This window comes from Doryrhamphus excisus, chromosome 22 (genome assembly GCF_030265055.1).
Source record: "Doryrhamphus excisus isolate RoL2022-K1 chromosome 22, RoL_Dexc_1.0, whole genome shotgun sequence".
Taxonomy (NCBI): domain Eukaryota; kingdom Metazoa; phylum Chordata; class Actinopteri; order Syngnathiformes; family Syngnathidae; genus Doryrhamphus; species Doryrhamphus excisus.
Genome location: NC_080487.1, coordinates 13,918,272 through 13,936,040, shown reverse-complemented (window position 1 = coordinate 13,936,040; position 17,769 = coordinate 13,918,272). Strand labels below are relative to the sequence as shown.

The 17,769-nt window shown below is 45.1% G+C and overlaps 1 protein-coding gene across 3 annotated transcripts in view; it reads left to right on the top strand.

The window, feature by feature from the left end:
* The window catches only part of LOC131109984 (C-terminal-binding protein 2), a 70,643-nt gene that overhangs the window by 12,803 nt on the left and 40,071 nt on the right, over nt 1–17,769 (top strand). For 2 of the 3 annotated variants that reach the window (XM_058062595.1, XM_058062598.1), the window contains exon 2: nt 17,534–17,759. In XM_058062595.1, coding sequence (XP_057918578.1) covers nt 17,702–17,759 — 58 coding nt within the window. In that variant the 5' untranslated portion in view covers nt 17,534–17,701. Of the gene's footprint in view, nt 1–12,800; nt 12,981–17,533; nt 17,760–17,769 lie in introns of those variants that run through there. The other variant, XM_058062596.1, reaches the window with a different exon arrangement.

The window sequence follows — 17,769 nt, the reverse complement described above, 5'->3', positions numbered from 1 at the left end:
TGGCGCATGATCAAAATGCTAGCCATGTTCCCATGCTACTGGTATTATAGCCTTTTAGACCAGATATATGGTTGTCCCAGAGACCTTTGGTGATAAAGCAGCGTGAGATCTCCTGTCGTATTCCTACTTCTTGTTTTACCTCTTGACACATGTTGTTGACTTCCAAAGGCAAGGCCATGTAGTGATAAATATGCACCCTTTGGGCCAAAACCGCAGTCAGTTTATCAAAGCAAAGCCGGGTGACGCATTCCGATAGCAAGTACCTCCACTGAAATGCGGTGGACCAGTTGTAAAATAACAGCAGAGATAAAAATCTGGTGTTAAAGGTCGGGCGCTCCGGGTACCTATGAGATGGATAACCGCAGCCTGGGAATTTCTGCATTTGCATGAAACTATCTCAGCTGCTCGTCACTTTGTTGCTCTTTAATTAACCTGTGGAGGGGCTGAAAGGTTGTCCTCTGACGGGTGTTGTTAACCCCCATTAAAGAGGAGGTCATCATCCTCTTGCTCAGGTGACCTGCATGATGCCACAGTGATACCGCGCTGCATTTCAAAGATACGGGAAACTGGATTACCGCCATCACAGATGAATAATGATACTAATTGAAATAATAGTGATTTTAAAATGGAATGGGGAATTACTGCAGTAAATTCGACTCTACGCGTCACCTTTACAGATGCCACATCGGCTGTGTCGGTGGTTGATTGGGGAACCTATTGTCATATTAGAGTGGAGGAAATAATCTAACTCAATTAAGATAGCAGTTCTACTTATGTATTGTATAAGTTCTTAAATGGGAGCACAGATCCTAAACACTGCTTACATTGTACTAAGGCCTTCATGCAGAGGTATGGAATGGCCATCTCAGTCCCCAGACCTAAACATTATTGAAAATATGTGGTGTGGAAACATCAAACCTGACTCAACTGGAGATGTTTTGGAAAGAATGGTCAAAAGTACCTTCAACCAGAATCTAGAATACACTGTTTGGTGGTTGAATTCATCTGAATGCACGAGGTCAACATACGCATGCTGGCCATACCGGCCGTCTTTTATTTGAACTCTTACAGTATTCCACGGTACAGATGAAAAAGTAGCCGCAAATGGCCTGGGGGCCCCACTTTGGACATGGCCCCGCTCTAGCGCCTCTCTCTCTCTCTGCATGTTTTCTTGTTGACGTGCGCTGTAACACAGCGTCAGCATGTTAGCATTACAAGTGTTGGTGTGTTAAGAGTCCAGTCTGATGCTCTTATGTGTGTCATCTCCTGAGTGCAACACCAGCTTGGCCCACTTCTGCTTGACCGACTAGACTCTCTCCGGCTCATCAGGGCTCTTCTCTCTTGTCTCTTTGTGTTTGTGTTCCTGTGTCATGGGTCCGGCAACCGAGAACCAAAACAGAACAAAACCAAAAGCCGCAAAGACTCACACACATCCCAGGTGAATCCAGCAGAAGGTATTATCTCACATTGCCCCCCCCCCCCAGGACCACCCAGTGCATTTGTACACACACATACACACACAGTTCATAGCCACGCGCTCATGCACATCTAGGTCATAAAGCAAAACGGGGGCCAACCTGCATGTTGACTTTTCAGACGACGACGGCTCTGAGGCCTTGGTTTGCTCCGTTCCTTCTCATCTCTCGCTAAAACTCACATTTGATGCATAAGGCTTGTCAAAACTGTCAGTACATTTTTTTTGTTTTTAGTCTGCACTCCCACATTTGGTCTCGGAAGAAGACGGCTGTGCATAATTTGCATGTGAGAATATATTACAATGTGTTTGAATAGTACATTCATATGATTATAATATCAATAATGGTTGATTTTTGTATATCATAGATGAATGTTGATGCATTGGAAAGATTAAGAAAGAGATATATTGCTTTTCACAAACTACTTAGGATGGATCAAACAGAATTATGCATTAGCAGTTGACAATTGAATACGATAATCCCTTATTTCTCGAGATTAATTGGTTCCAGACCAAGTACTGGACCTGGACTTCCTTGAATTTCCAACTGGAACAGTTTAATTTATTCCACCCACAGCCCGCTGTCATTGGTCACAACCTCAAACATTCCCGACTTCCGGACTACTGCTGAACCCGACTTTGTAGAGAGCTACCCGAAAAGTTGTTACGAGCGACTGGTTGGAGACTGGTTGAACTCAAAGAGTGGTAACAACATTCTAACAACATTTATCTCAGTAATAGCATTTTCCAAAGAACTGAGATTCTGAAGTACGTAGAGCAGATGCCACGACATTCAAACATGACCACATCTTATTTATATCGGCTGTATAAAGCGCAGCGTTCAAAGTCAGAGAACAAAGTAGCGTCTTATACGCCACAAATGACTGAGCGAGGTGGCCAGCTGTGTCTGGAAGTAAATACGTGAATCAAACGCTTTCTTTAGGTCAGAGGTGTTACATGGCGGCAGCTCATTCTCCGCCCACTCACATCAGTTGGTAGCTAGGAGACTGACGGTGAAAACCGAAGACGTGGGTGCGCACCCCCCCCCCCCCCCATCCCCTCGGCCCTGCCCCTTGTCCGTGCACCCCCTGGGCCAGAACTGCCCCTCCATGCTGCCTGGGGCTCATTATGACATTAGCTGCCTCAGGCCTCAGTCCATTTGCTGGCCAAGGAAGTGTGACGGAGCCCTTTCACAGTGTCACCATTCCTGCTGGAGGCCAGTTAGCAGAGAAAAGAGTGAAAGAGAGACGGCGTTTTCACTTCACACTGGGATAATGTATTTGACACTAATAATGATCTAGTGCATACATCCGCGCTGTTGATAATACCTTAATACCTCATGATGGGAGCCTTGTTGTCTGTCTTCAATCTGTCAATGTAGCTAAGAGCTGAGGATGGGGAGGGGGGGGCATGGGGGGACTTCTGCCTTCAGTATTATTCTTATATTGTATGTAATGCTGATTTATGGTCACCAAACGATAATATGGTTATAAATTAAAACACACGCAATATGTAAACAAAGGAATGTTTAAATTGTCAATGAGTACATCAACTTCATCATCAACGTGAAAAGGTACTTTTTTATTGTCATGTATACAGAGATACCTTGGCATATAGTGTCCCAACTAACGAGTCTTTATTTTAGATGCGGGCTATGACTTTTTGCTTTGAACTACAAGCTAAGACTTGGGTACAAGTTGCTAGTGAACTAACGGTAGGCATAGCTGAGGACGGCTATTTTGGGGCTTATGTCAATGTGACCAAGGCTGGAGAGTGTGCAGAACAAGCACTAGCTAGTCATCAACACATCGTGTAAAAAAACTATGACGTGAACATCAACTTTAAAGCACAAAATGAATCCAGAATCACCATCCACCAGTACAGGCCTGGACTTGTTCTATTTTGTTTGTGTCTTTCGGCATAAGGTTAGCAAATCTTGTTGACCAAATATGAAGTGAAAGAAATTCTTGCCCACTTTGGAAGGATATGCTTTCAATATGTCATCATCATCATACTACGTATTTGTTTTAACCGTGACGGTAAAGCGTAGCTTCGAAATAACATAAGCTTTACTGGCCTTTACAAACTGGAGATCTTGGGTGTTTTCCTCAAGTCACTTGATACTTTCACTTTTTGTGATCATGGCGTTGGTGCGTTGTCTCCACTCCCACGAGGCTGCCAGATCCTCACTTTGTCTGCTCAGTAAACAGCAAATAAGCACACAAACCAAAGCCATTGACAACATGTTATGGGGGGGTCCTAATGAGTCTCCCAAGCTGGTTTTTTGTTTTGTTTTGTTTGTGGAGTTCTCGCTCCTCATTTGGCATGCTTCACTTGAGCTGTGTAGACCTCAAACCCCCCAAAATGGCCTAATGAATCTGTGTACACACAAACAAAAGGACAAACTAAACTTTTGTCAGGAAACATTGTTTTGTCAAGCTTCTAATTATCTTCAACATCAGGCCGTAGCTTGCTCAGATGCAGTTTTTCCCGGCTGACAAGCCATTCTTTTGATCAAAACTAGTATTTTGGCCTACTTTTTTCATCAGCCTGTACCCGTGACCCTGATGAGGATAAGCGTTGGATGGGTGGAATTGATTGTTTGTTTGTACGGCTAATGTAGCAAGTCTTAATGATTGTATAGACTCCACATTTATAGCTGTTTTTCACACACGGCTTCTCCATCTCCAACATTGGAGGGTTTGATTCTCCGCTTGGGCATCTCTGTGTGGAGTTTGCAGTTTTCCCCGTGTGTGCGTGGGTTTTGTCCGTCATTCCAAAATATGCATGTTAGGTTAATTGGCTACTCCAAATTGTCCATAGGTATGAATGTGAGTGTGAATGGTTGTTTGTCTATATGTGCCCTGGGATTGGATGGCGAACAGTCAAAAGTGTACCCCGCCTCTCACCCTAGTCAGTTTAAGCGGCATAGAAAATGGATGGATGGATGTTGCAGTTGTTGCGAATAAAGAACGCTTCCATCTGGAATACGCTTTGAACCCACATATACGAAATACAGGCGCGGTTGCACCGTAATCATTTACACTCTAAAAAATGTTAATTTCCGGTGTCCGAATATGAAAAAAACATCTGTTTTTGGGCTATTTTTTTTCCTTTTTACCAGTGAGTTTATCTTTTGTCTTATGAAATGTAGTGATTTCGAGATGTAGTTATTACTCACTGAGTGCTTTGAATTTCTGTTTTATTTTCCGTATTTCAAAATGAAATAACCCCATTGTTTTTGTTTTAAGATTCCCATTCCCGAACAGAAAATTCATTCATTCATTCATTCATTTTCTACCGCTTTTCCTCACGAGGGTCGCGGGGGGTGCTGGAGCCTATCCCAGCTGTCTTCGGGCGTAAGGCGGGGTACACCCTAGACTGGTCGCCAGCCAATCACAGGGCACATATAGACAAACAACCATTCACACTCACATTCATACCTATGGACAATTTGGAGTGGCCAATTAACCTAGCATGTTTTTGGAATGTGGGAGGAAACCGGAGTACCCGGAGAAAACCCACGCATGTACGGGGAGAACATGCAAACTCCACACAGAGATGCCCGAGGGTGGGATTGAACCCTGGTCTCCTAGCTGTGAGGTCTGTGCGCTAACCCCTAGACCACCGTGCCGCCCTACAGAAAATTCAGTGATCAAAATTTACACAAAACTGAAAACGTGACTAATTCATACTGCGGTACACCTTGAAACCGTTAACCGGCCCCTGCCTATGCGCTACCATTTGTCAGAGAAATAATTGCACAGGTAGGGGCCGCAAGGGTGCGTGTTTTAACCAATTGCCCCCCCCATTTGTGAGCAGCATTTCAGGAGTAGAAGATGTAAAAAAATGAGGAGTGTCCTTCCTTGGGTGTATTGTACAGTACTGTTGATTGCGTGATACTTTACAGACTAATACTAGCCAGCTGTACACTCAGCTTGGACCGCTTGATGATATCTCCTGCAGCATCAGATCCTGGATGGCACTTGGATAGCACTCCTGGATAGCACTCCTGGATAGCATTTGGATGTCTCAGCCCGAGTCTCTCATCCGCCTCACATCTTGTTTACAAGAGCGTCGGTGTGGAGAGGTACAAGTGCGTGGGTGACGAGTAGGTGGACAAGTGGATTCGCCGTCGACCGTCTTCCAAAGATGCTTCTGGTGTTTGGTCATTTTACACTTTTGATAAAAGGCCGCCTTGATGGCTGTTTAATGATACTTGTTTATTTTTTGGTTTTTTTTCCAAGTGCTTTTGCAGGCAGGTTTTGGTATTATTAAGGAAATTGTGCATTAACTGAAGTCAGCAGTTTTCCCTGCTGCAATCTCATCACATTTACTGGGAGAGGGGATGGAGAGCAACAAAAAAAAAAATTAATTGGAGGCATGCGATAGTTAGGACAGAAGCCCGGGCGAGGGTGGGATAAATCAGCGGTCTGTTTGGCAGCTTTACGGCCATGCGGAGAGGAAGAAGTGGTTAACTTTAATGGGAGGAGATAGAAATGTTGAGTTACTTTATCCACCCCCCCACCCCCCTGTTCCCTTGCCACCATGCTGTCCCCTCCACCCCCAATCAGATCGGCCTCCTCACATCTCAACTGTTTGGACTCAGCTTGATATATGGAGTTAATTCGGCTGGCACGGCGCTATAACTCAAGCGCTTTATGCATTTAATGCAATGCAGACGCAGCACCGCCTCCCCCCCCCCCCCCCTCCCCTTCGTCGCTAATTCAGGTGTCTGCTCCTTGTTAAACAATGGCCGCCTCCTCGGCTGCGAACCATCACCTCCTGTCAGGGCGGGCACATCCTGCCCTCACCCCACTGACTGATGAGGTCGTAAAAGGTTGCACCCCCACCCCAACTTCCTCGCTGACCAGTTGAAATATTTATCGATGCAGTGCTGACTTCTGGTCACGTGATGGCGATGTGTTGGTGACGAAACCGTGTCAGGTCACCCGGAACGCTGAAACGATGAAATATTTGCAGTTTAGACTTTAAAACGTTTCCATGTGGACAGCCCCTTAAGCCTAGTGCTTTTATAATGGGGGGGGGGGTAGTAAAGCAGGCATTGAACTGGCTTTTGCAGTGTAATGAGGCCCTGCTCTCCATGCAGTTGGTTTAATCCGGCCAGACCTCCAAGTGTGGTGAGTGGGGGTGGTGTGTGTACAAGTGTGTGTGTGTGTGTGTGTGTGTGTGTTTGAGGAAGCAGATGGATGGGGAGGTGGGGGAGAGCCGGGGGGGGGGGGGGGGTCACACCTCAGCAAACATTATGAGTTTTGTGGGGTTCACGACGCTGACTTAACATAGCACACGAGTTAGCCATTATATACATAATTGACTCACCCGGCTGGTTGTCTACTATTCCAACAAAGTCCTCGACTGTCACCGCAGAGCTTTTATTCCCATTTTACACCCATATTGATATTGGGGGGGGGGGGGGGGGGGGTATACAGCCGTTAATGGCTCCCTCACTCTATTGTGGTTTTGTATCAAAATGTATCAATTAGTAATGTCTGTTTTGTGGTTAACTATGGACTATTCATTCATTTTCTACCGCTTATCCTCACGAGGGTCGTAGGGGTGCTGGAGCCTATCCCAGCTGTCTTCGGATGAGTGGCGGGGTATGGCCAGCCAATCACAATCGTAGTCTAATAGTAGTGACTAGTGTGACTGCAACTCGTGAGCTTCTGCTGGCTTCCAAGCTACCTGTTGGAGACATGAACCATCACCCAGACTAGCATAGACGGGCTTAGCATGTGACAAGGTGCCGTCAATTGAGCACACATTATACGGGCTGTTGTTCATTCTCCGCATAATAAGAAACAAGTGAAAGGCAACACAAGACGTGTCGTGTATCTGGTCAGAAGATTCCAGTCCATGCTTATCAAAATAAAGCGCAGTGAAACATTGTTCTACTTCAAATAGTTACTATGTACAGTATGCGTCAATATAACATATACAGTATATGCATTCGTATTTAATGTTCCAAATCCTGGTTCACATCAATGTTGTAATATTTTTCAGATGATTTACTACCTTTACATCCCCCATACATCAAACTCCAGTGAAAAGCGAGGCATGTCGAAATATAAAAGTTAACTTGTTAAAAGTTAGTGAGTGTTTTTTTTTTTTTTTTTTTTTTAAAAGAGTTTGGGTTAGAGGTCCTGCCGAGCACGCTGAGCGTTCCAGGTAGAGGTAAGAAATTGTTGATTATTTTTCCAGTTGTGGGAGTCAAAAAAAAAAGGAGGTCATGTTTGTTGGCAGGCAGCGCTGTCGGAGTGCTAAGGCTTTGTGTCAGGAGGCATTTTGAGGCAAGAAAAGTAGCATTGTGACGGGGGCACATGACACCCCCCCACTCACACAACACACACAAGCGCACCCCCCCGCGACCCCTCAAACATTCCGTGCTAAATAAAATGCGTTTGGCTAGTGACTAAATGAATGGCCCATGTTGAGGAGAACCGTGAGGGATAACAGTGATGAGACTTGAACTGCTTTAGTGATTGTTGATTCAATTGTACTCCGTCAGTGCAGCATCGATTTAGCTAATGAACTGATAAGTCACATTCACCCCATTGAGCATTAAAGGGGACTTATTATGCTTTTTCCATTTTTCTGACCTATAAATGCTATTAGAATGTTGTATTTTCCCGTGAAACGATGCCAACTTTCAGATAATGAGGTTTGTACATTTGGAAGTGAGCCCTGAAAGAAGTTTGGGATGGCTCTCAATGCTTGCTTTCAGAGAACACTGGCTCTCTGTGATGTCACAGTGAGCCGCGCTTCCTTGTATGGGCACATACAGCTCTGAGGAAATCTTCCTACGTGGCAAGCTCAGGCAGCAGTGGTTGGAGTTGGTGATTCCCTGCAAGAGAAAAATATTTTCATTTGTCAACAACATTTCACATGGGGGGGGCGGCACGGCGGTCTGGTGGTTAGTGCGTAGACCTCACAGCTAGGAGACCAGGGTTCAATTCCCACCCTCGGCCATCTCTGTGTGGAGTTTGCATGTTCTCCCCGTGCATGCGTGGGTTTTCTCCGGGTACTCCGGTTTCCTCCCACATTCCAAAAACATGCTAGGTTAATTGCCCACTCCAAATTGTCCATAGGTATGAATGTGAGTGTGAATGGTTGTTTGTCTATATGTGCCCTGTGATTGGCTGGCGACCAGTCCAGGGTGTACCCCGCCTCTCGCCCGAAGACAGCTGGGATAGGCTCCAGCACCCCCCGCGACCCTCGTGAGGAAAAGCGGTAGAAAATGAATGAATGAATGAATTTCACATGGGACTGTTTTTGTGAAATATTCGTCAAACTGTTGCTCTCGCCGTTGCTCTTATGATACACACTAAATAAGATGTATTTTGCACGTTTTTGTTTGAGTTTTCCCAAAGTAGCCATCTCATACATTGATACATTTAAAAACTGCTGAGTGTCCACAAATGATGTTAAGTAATGGGTGTTTAGTTCAAAGAATTGATCAAAAATGTAAACATTCCTTGTGTGATCAAGTCTGAGCCAAGACATTACCTTGGAATGAATGTTCTTTCAACGACCTGAGCGCAGTTTAACTGACTGCATTCGAGCGAGCCCGAGCCAGTGGCGGCACTTTTTAGTCCAGCCCCCGCTGACAAGCTCACAAGACAAGGTTGGCCCCTTGTTCTCCGGCTTTTTACCACAGCCCATCATCTCGGGCTCGATTAATGCACGGCGCTTCAAGGGACCGCTACTAACACTAACACATATGCACTCGCACAGCTCAGTCAATTAATCCTGGCCCAACCTTGCAGCCGGGAGATAAATGGCGCTGGAGTCTCTGCAGGTTTTTCACGCAAAGCTGCGCTTCTTGTTCAGCGTATGTAGAACAGCTCTCGAGAGGACCACTAGTAGCCCCTCCGCCGCTGCCAAGCCGAGAATCTAAAGTGCATGTGTTAAAAAAAAAAATATGACCACAAGGACCAGGCATCCCACTGATCTGATCCCTGATGGCTAGTCTGAGATTTAAAGCACAAGAAGGGCATGGAGGGCGGCAGGCATTCAGGTGGAAAGCCCTGCAAGATTAAATCATGAAGAATGATGCCAATTATGTTGAATTAATCGCGGCTTGAAGCAGTTAAAGCAAGCAGCGTGCTCTCGCCTATAGCGCTGTGCATCCATGGATGTGAGGAGAACCACAGTGTAGGCCAGGAGAGCGTTCACGCCTTTAGCGCTGTGCGTCCATGGATGTGAGGAGAACCACAGTGTAGGCCAGGAGAGCGTTCACGCCTATAGCGCTGTGCGTCCATGGATGTGAGGAGAACCACAGCGTTGGCCGGGCGAGGTGGCTTCTTCTCGCCGGGAAAGGTGCATTAATGTCGGACACGCTATGCCTGCACTCCGTAAACATGAACCTACGTTACCATTCTTTGAGTTCATACACTGTGAGTCGGGGGTCTCCAACCAGTAGATCCTAACCACTTTTCAATTAGCTCTCCAAAGGCTTTATTCATTTATTATCAACTCCTATACCCACGAAATTAGAAAGTTTGTTTCGGCAGCAGTCCAGAAGTACTTGGGAGTGTGTCCAGTCGTAGCGTAGTAAAAGCTAGAAAGCTTTTTGTGCAGGTTATTGTGTGTAGTTGCTATATAGAAGTCCACAACTCAATACAAAGTGCAGAAAAATGAACATAATTGGATCGTCCTGTCCATTCATTTGATTGGTTAAGATGACACCCGCCTGTGTTAAGCCCTCTCTCGCCTTCTTTCATCCCTCTTTGCCACCTGCGCCGTTGGGAGGGATGGAGGTGTGGGTGCGCCGCGCTGCGCCAGACTGCGCTGCTCACAAAATTTGCAAAGTGCGCTGGCGTGGCCAACCTGCCTTGTGCTGCGCCTCCGCCTGCGCCTGACCTACGAAATGAGATCCCCGATGTGTTTGTGCTGAACAACTTGGACACAACTGGTGTTTGGAGCTATTAGTATCGTAATGATAACATGAGAGTAAGATTGTCAAGTGACACTTAAAAACGTCATTTAGCACGCACCCCATGATGGTAATAGCCACTTGTAGCGCTCCTGTGGGACCAAAGCCAGCTGGCTAGGTGCCACGAGAGGGGCACAGAGAGCCATGTAAAATGTGTAAACAAAGATGGCAGACAGTGGTGTGATTGAAACCTGACGCATGCTGCCATAGACGGCTTTACTTTTCAGTTTTACTTTCATAAGGTACAAAGTGAACATCGGCACAAGATGGTTGGCGTACTTTAATCTGGTCTCATATGCCAACAGTGCAGATACGTGATTCCGGTGCATGTTTAACAAAATAAAACATAGTAGGAACATCTTTGTTGTGGTCAATATGTGCCTAAATAATAAACTATATATGGAATATACGTATATACAGTCATATTATATATTACTTAACATTGTTTTCAAGTAAAAGAAAAAGCCATGTAGACATAGATAGCCCCTTAGGTAGAACACAAACCTGTCACGTTTCGCTTAAAATCTATGTACTCTTCCCAGGAATTGTTGACTTTCCAGGGGATGGCTGAAGATCAATTTCCTGAGACCATCCAAGCAGAAAGCCTCCCCTCCATCAGTCATAAATTATATGGATGTGCCATCGTACAACCCGGAACGTGGAACAACCTGACAATCCTTTTATTACCTGACACCCCCTGGTACCAGGAATGGTCTCTGCTATCCAAGACCAGGTTGGCAGGTCTCAGTGTCGGTGACGCCTATTTATCACCGGTAGATTAAGAGCGGTTCCGGGTTGGTTTAATGTCGGTTTTCCAGCTGTGGACCGTGGAGGGTTTTCGGAGGCGGGGGTGTGGAGTGCACTTGGCCTGGCGGATTAACTGCGGAATCAAAAGTGCTGATGGGCAACAAAAGGGGAAAAACAGCCATTCATCACCGTGGCGCTGGGATCAAACTCACACACTCCTCAAAGCGTCCTGCTTGAGTTATTGTGCCGTGCCGGCGCGGTGGCAGCTCCAAAGATAAAGCCGCCCTAAACTGGAATTGATTCCGATGGGACGACGTCCTCTCCTTGCTAAAGATGGAGCATCTCCTCGGTGCTGAAGTGGAGATCTGTTACTTAACTACCCGACTTGTTTTTTTCTAGTCTCTTTGGGTGAGGCATGGAGCTGCAGCAGTGTGGTAATTCTCTCAATTTCCTCAAACAAATGCACCCCCCCCCCCACTCTCCACACTGTTCTGTTTATGCTGAGCCCGCATTTCCATGGACCCGTGGGCATCTGCGCGGAAATTAAATCACTTTTTACACGAGCAGGCTCCAGAGGCTGATGTTACACTTTACACTCGTATTCCCACGTTCCGAGCTCCTTGCTTGATATTAATGCAACAACTTGCATGAAGGTTGGGGGGGACGGGCATACGGAAGGTCAGGAAACTTCAAAGTTGTTTGGTAAAGTTGGGGTATCCCACTCTGCTCCTCGATTTGAAAGCACTGGTTCATTTGTAGCACAAATTGGCCCCACCCCCGATGGCATGCTCAAAATGCTTTGTTAAAGATGGTAGCGTACATGTAAAACTGATTTTTAGTCATCATTGGACAAATGGTCGCTGCCTTGTGGACACTTTTTGGTCTGAAATGGGACGGAATGTCCGCCCGTGTTGCTCACATTTTACAGATGCTTTAAAGGCGTACAAAATGTAGCAGTGATTCAGATAAACGGTTCAAACAGTTGGGCAAAATTATGAAAAAAGTGCAGTTTTCCTTTAAAGTGTTGGATATATAGGTGATACAATATAAAGGTTTTATGATAGCAGAAGGTTGACCTCTGAAAATGACTTGGAAATCCTAACACATGGAAGGACGGCGAGCCACCATTGGACGTTAGCGGGTTCATTCATTCCTTCATTCATACCTATGGACAATATGGAGTCATCAATTAGCCTAGCATGTTTTTGGAATGTGGGAGGAAACCGGAGTACCCCGGAGAAAACCCACGCATGCACGGGGAGAACATGCAAACTCCACACAGAGATGGCCGAGGGTGGAATCGAACTCGGGTCTCCCAGCTGTGAGGCCTGCGTGCTAACCACTGTATTTTAATGTCATCCAATACCTCAGGTTTACTGGGTATATTTACTAAACGGGTATGAACTTGGTGGGAGTAAATAGGAGTAAATCCAACATCGCAACAAACCTGAATTATCCAGCGTTCCTGGCTGGGAGTCGCCCCCCCCCCCCCCTTCGCTCCAGCCTTGTTTTCCAGCCTGGTTCTGTCTTCCTCTCACCGCTTGTACTCTGGACTTTATCAGCACATTATTTGACTTGGCCCCCTCCCAGTGCAAAGCCCAGTACAGCACCGCTAGTTGACCATCCTCAGTGAGGTTTGTTTGTGGGCACATTCCGGGGAGAGTGGAAGAACCTCAGTTCCTGGACTGGGAAGATATGAATCACTCTTCCTCTTTCTGGATGGACCCGATGGGAGAGGAGAGGAGCCGAGCTGAGCCGAGCCAGACGGGCTGAACCAGAGCCCGGCCTCTTGTTGACACGGAGCTGGTGAGGAGGGGGGGGGCCACACCTTCCTTCCTTCCTTCCGCTCACCAGGTTGGCATGCTGCAGGCATTTCCCTCTTCTGGGAAGCCTTTTCTGCTCAGGCTTCTGCTTTGCGCAGATAATCTCCACTGCTGGAGAAACAGGAGTGTATCGATCGGATGGAAATAGTACCTGGTAGACTCTCTGCCTGAAAGGTTCCCTATCATGCAAAAGACTTTTTAAAGTAGTATGTGTCCCTAGAGTATTTCCCTTACTGTTAAGAAAAGTACACATTTAATTTCTACAACATTACCTTGCATTTACTCCTTACAAGGCTACATACACTCTTCTGCACTCTGTGTGTATGCTACCGGCCTCGCCTCCACCCGCTGAGGCTGTATAAGTGACTAAAGGGCTCACTCTGTTCATGCCATTGTTCTATGGAACAAATGCAGCAAGGTGCTGAAACCATTGCAGTGAGCGAGTGAACGCTCCTCCTGCCACTTTGGAAATAGACAAGCGTGTATATGACAATTTATTATTAAGGTTATCAATCAACGTTATCAATTATCATTCATTATGCATTATGCTGACCTGGTGATTGTGGAGTAATATGAGTACATTGGAAATAAATCCCAAACTTTACACCATTGTGGCACCTCTGATACCTATAATTGGTAAAATAGTTCAAGTTTTAGTAATGAGTAAAAGCATCTTTCCAAGTTTAACAGTTCTGCAAGTGGGAAACATTTTTTAAAAAATAATTAACTTTGGCTCGCATATCCCGCTAATTCTAATTGCTCAAGTTGTCACCTGCCCACGCTATCACAGGCCTCATTTAGTGCATGGAAATCACACTTTCACATGCCCGAGGGGGGGCCGAGGAGCCGCCGAGGAGCTGCCGAGGAGCCGGGCATGTAAGGGGATATTAATAGTAGAGTGCGGCTGATGTTGCCGGGTGACCACACCTTCCTGTTTTCTCTTTCTTTGTTTTGGCACGGCGCTGACAGATTTACCTCTGGAGGAACTCCAGTATCCCAAAGACGGCTCAAATGGCCTCCATTGTTTCAGACTGTTTTTTTAATATATGAAATAACAAGAGGGTAATGGTGGATCTCCGTATCAGTTGGATAAACAAGCTTGTCAGTGAGATATTTTCTTCTGAAAAAATAAATGTCGATGATAGGTTTTTTTTTTTGGTGCATTTCTAAAGTCTGACTAAGATGTTTTATTTGCTTATGTGCTTTGCGGGGACTCGCACTCCAGTCTCTGTAGAGGCATGCTGAGCTTTTCAACAAATTCAGCTGTATCGTCGTATTGTTGTTCTTCTGGCTCCTTTTTCCCCCCCAACGCACGACAAAAATGATGAGTTAAAAACAAACCGTTACCAATGAGCCGTTTTAAATATCCCAATCCGGTGCAGATTAAACATTTTCATTTTCTTCTTTTGTCATTTCATCACACGCAACATGACTTGTTCGTCATTTCATCACTCATAATATGACTTGTCATTTTGTCACTCACAGCATGACTTTTTGGTTATTTCGTCACTCGCAAATATGACTTTCATCTTTTGTTTCATCACTCGCAGCATGACTTTTTCGTCTTTGGTCATTGCATCACTCGGAGGATGACTTTTCGTCATTTCACACCACAAAACATGTCCATATTCTTTTCAATTTCCAGAAACAAACATGTTTTACTGCTGTGGCGTACTTGTTGCTGTTGCGTAATACAACTTAATATAACTCATTGAACCGCTAATGTCCGTCTCTCGTTTAATCTTCCTGGTCTTGTTATTTTTACTTGTGATAGAAAATGAATGAATGATGAATGAAGTGTGACAAACATGCCAAAAAATAAGACATCAGGAAGGGGGCAGCCATTTTTTCACCCTACTGTATATATTTAACTTTATTTGTGAATATTTTGCTATTGTTGTGGTAAAATCACCGCAGGTTTTTGCTGTTGTACCTCAGGCCAATTAAAAAAAAATACAGTTGCAGGCTGCAAATGGCCCCTGGACCGCACTTTGGACACTTTGATCTGGAGTGCGAGTCTTTGAAGTACAGCTGGAGATGCTGGTTTCAAACGGCTTTTCAAAGGCTGGTTAGCCACACAATGAAATGAGAACATGCGAGCCGCTACGTGGGGGATGTGATTATGTCATATAAAAGTGAAAGTCCTCATCCAGCGGACAAATGATAATATACTGCAGTATTTTCTGGCGGTCGTGCGAGTCTCATCGATATAAAGACGGACATATATTTGATCTCTTTCTGTGTAGACACTAGACCGATGTCACAGTGATGTATTGCTGTCAGCTATAGGAACGTCTTCTTCTTTCCGCTTCTACAGCGTGATTTATTGGCAGAGACCCCGTGGCTCAATGCCGGCTAATGCATAGTTGACTTTAGCCACTTAGTTCCCAAACAGCAACGCATATGAGTGAGAATTGATAGTAGTAGTAGTACACTCGCTACTTCTTTCGCTTTTGCGCCTCCCAGGAGCGCTAGCAGGTTGCCGTGACCTTTTTTAATAATTCAGCCGCACAAACTCCATCCAGAGACGCCTGCTGAGTGACTTCTCATATTTATGTCCATTTGTCTCCAAGCATGTCTTCTGAAGTATGCTATAAATTATATTATATATATAGTATATTTTGTGCATAATTATTAGGCAATTTGTATTTTTATTGTTCCAGATGTATTGTACTATTGAACCACCATTTAAGCATTTAATAATGATCTTTGGAGTAACTCTTATAATAACCCTTGGACCCCATGCTCATTTGTTAACAAGTATATTACACAACAGAACCACTGTTGTAAAAGTAGTAATGTTCACATTGCTCAGTGTGGTAACAGTACACTCATGAGTTTCACACCACAAGTGAGTGGGAACATTTTCAGTCATGTGGTCATTTATAATCAAGTATACTGTAAAACATACTGTAGCGGCAACAGAACCAATGTTGTAATAGTGGTAAGGAGGAAACTGCTCAGGCAGCATTAACAGCGCTGATGAGTTCAATGTAAGCAACAATGCAGCAACAGTACACGCATCACTTTCACTCCAACCGCTGAGTGGGAACATTTTAAAGTGCATGCAGAGGTAGATAAAGCTGCTGGGATGCTGAGCGGTCGTTCTATTAAAGCGAAGTCTCTTTAACCGCAGGCTCATTTATAAACAAGTACTGTATATCAACCAACATACTGTAGCACAAATAGAACCAATATTGTAATAAGCCAGCGTGAACTGCATTGAACAGTACATGCATAGGTTTCACACCCACAGCCGAGTAGCGACATATTAAAGCTGTCAGAGATGAGCGGCCATCTTGATTGTTTACAACCAATGTTGTACCTGCAGCATTACCAGCACTAACGGTGGCGGAGTTCATTGTGAAGAACAGTAGTACGTGTATGAGTTTCACAGCATGTGGCAACATTATAAAGCGAATGCAGAGACACAGTGTTACGTTTGCAGGTGGGCAAACAACGGCCCGGGGACCACACCCGGCCCGCCAGTTGCTTCCAAAGTATTAAATTTCAACTTTTAACATACAGTACAAGAGTCAGGCAATGTGCTACCACCTTTTGATATTTGAAGTATCTTTTCGCACGCAGCCATGGCGCCAAACAAACAAGTCAACAAACATGTGACGCATAACGTAACCTACCTGTGGGAGGTGAAAAAGGAGGTTGGCATACTCTTTAATAATACATGTTTGATCATTCATAGTTCATATAGTATATAGCATATCCTTTATTCATGTACTGTATATTCCTGGTGTCTTAAAAACAACAATCTTGATGTTGTCTGATGTTTGAAGTACTTCTGAATAAAAGGGATACAAGCGCATGTAGCAGATTGTATGACTCTTTGACCTTTGTATGACCCCTCAAGCCTCAACTTAATTATTATTATTCATTGTAAACAAAAAAAACTGACGCATTTGTAAAATTTTGTGTCTTTCCTCTGACTGAGAACTTTTCTGTCGTTGCTTACATCAGACAAAAACGTGTGTGTAGTCTGTCGAGGAAGGCTGCCTCCATGCTACTGAACAAGCAGTTTTTTTAGTGCAACAATTAATCCTTGTTGTGTGCTTTTTTTTTCCTATTTTGCTGCAGTTGCACTGTATCCGTGCCAGTGTGCTGATAAAAAAGAAAAAAAAGCTTGTTTTCTCCTGAACAAAGATACATTTGTGTATAATTGGCTGCATGCGTGCCAGTGATTAGCAAATAAGGCACCTGCGAGGAGTGTTTTCACGCCGCACACATGCCTTATTAAAGTTGCTCAGTGAATAGAAATGGCCATTGATTGCTTTATATTGAGTTATGGCACAAGTGAGATGTGCCTCGAAGCGGCTGTTAACTACCCTCTAGTGGTCACAATGTGTCATTACATGTGCTGCTGCTTTGGGAGAGTGTGTTCTTTTCCAAGGATGAACCGCTTCCTTTACCAGACTACTTGGTTTCTATTCGAGCAGGCGCTTGAAAGCCTCGTTGTGTCAGACTTACATTGTGTTGCATTCAAGTTCAAGCACCTTTTTTTTGTGTTTTGTTTCCCCGCAGGTTTATGTGCCGAGGCGTTATGCCCCGGGGAGCAGTGCGGACAGTGCACTAGGTGGTCTTGAACCTTAGCAGTCGTTGCACCTGAGGAGGAGAGGGCCCCCCCACCCCGGCCCGTCCCCCCCACCGCCGCCGCCGCCGCCAAGCCGAGCTGTGCTGTCCTTTGACGCCATGTCTCTCACAGACAAACACAAAGTGAAGAGGCAGCGGCTGGACCGGATCTGTGAAGGTAATCATCC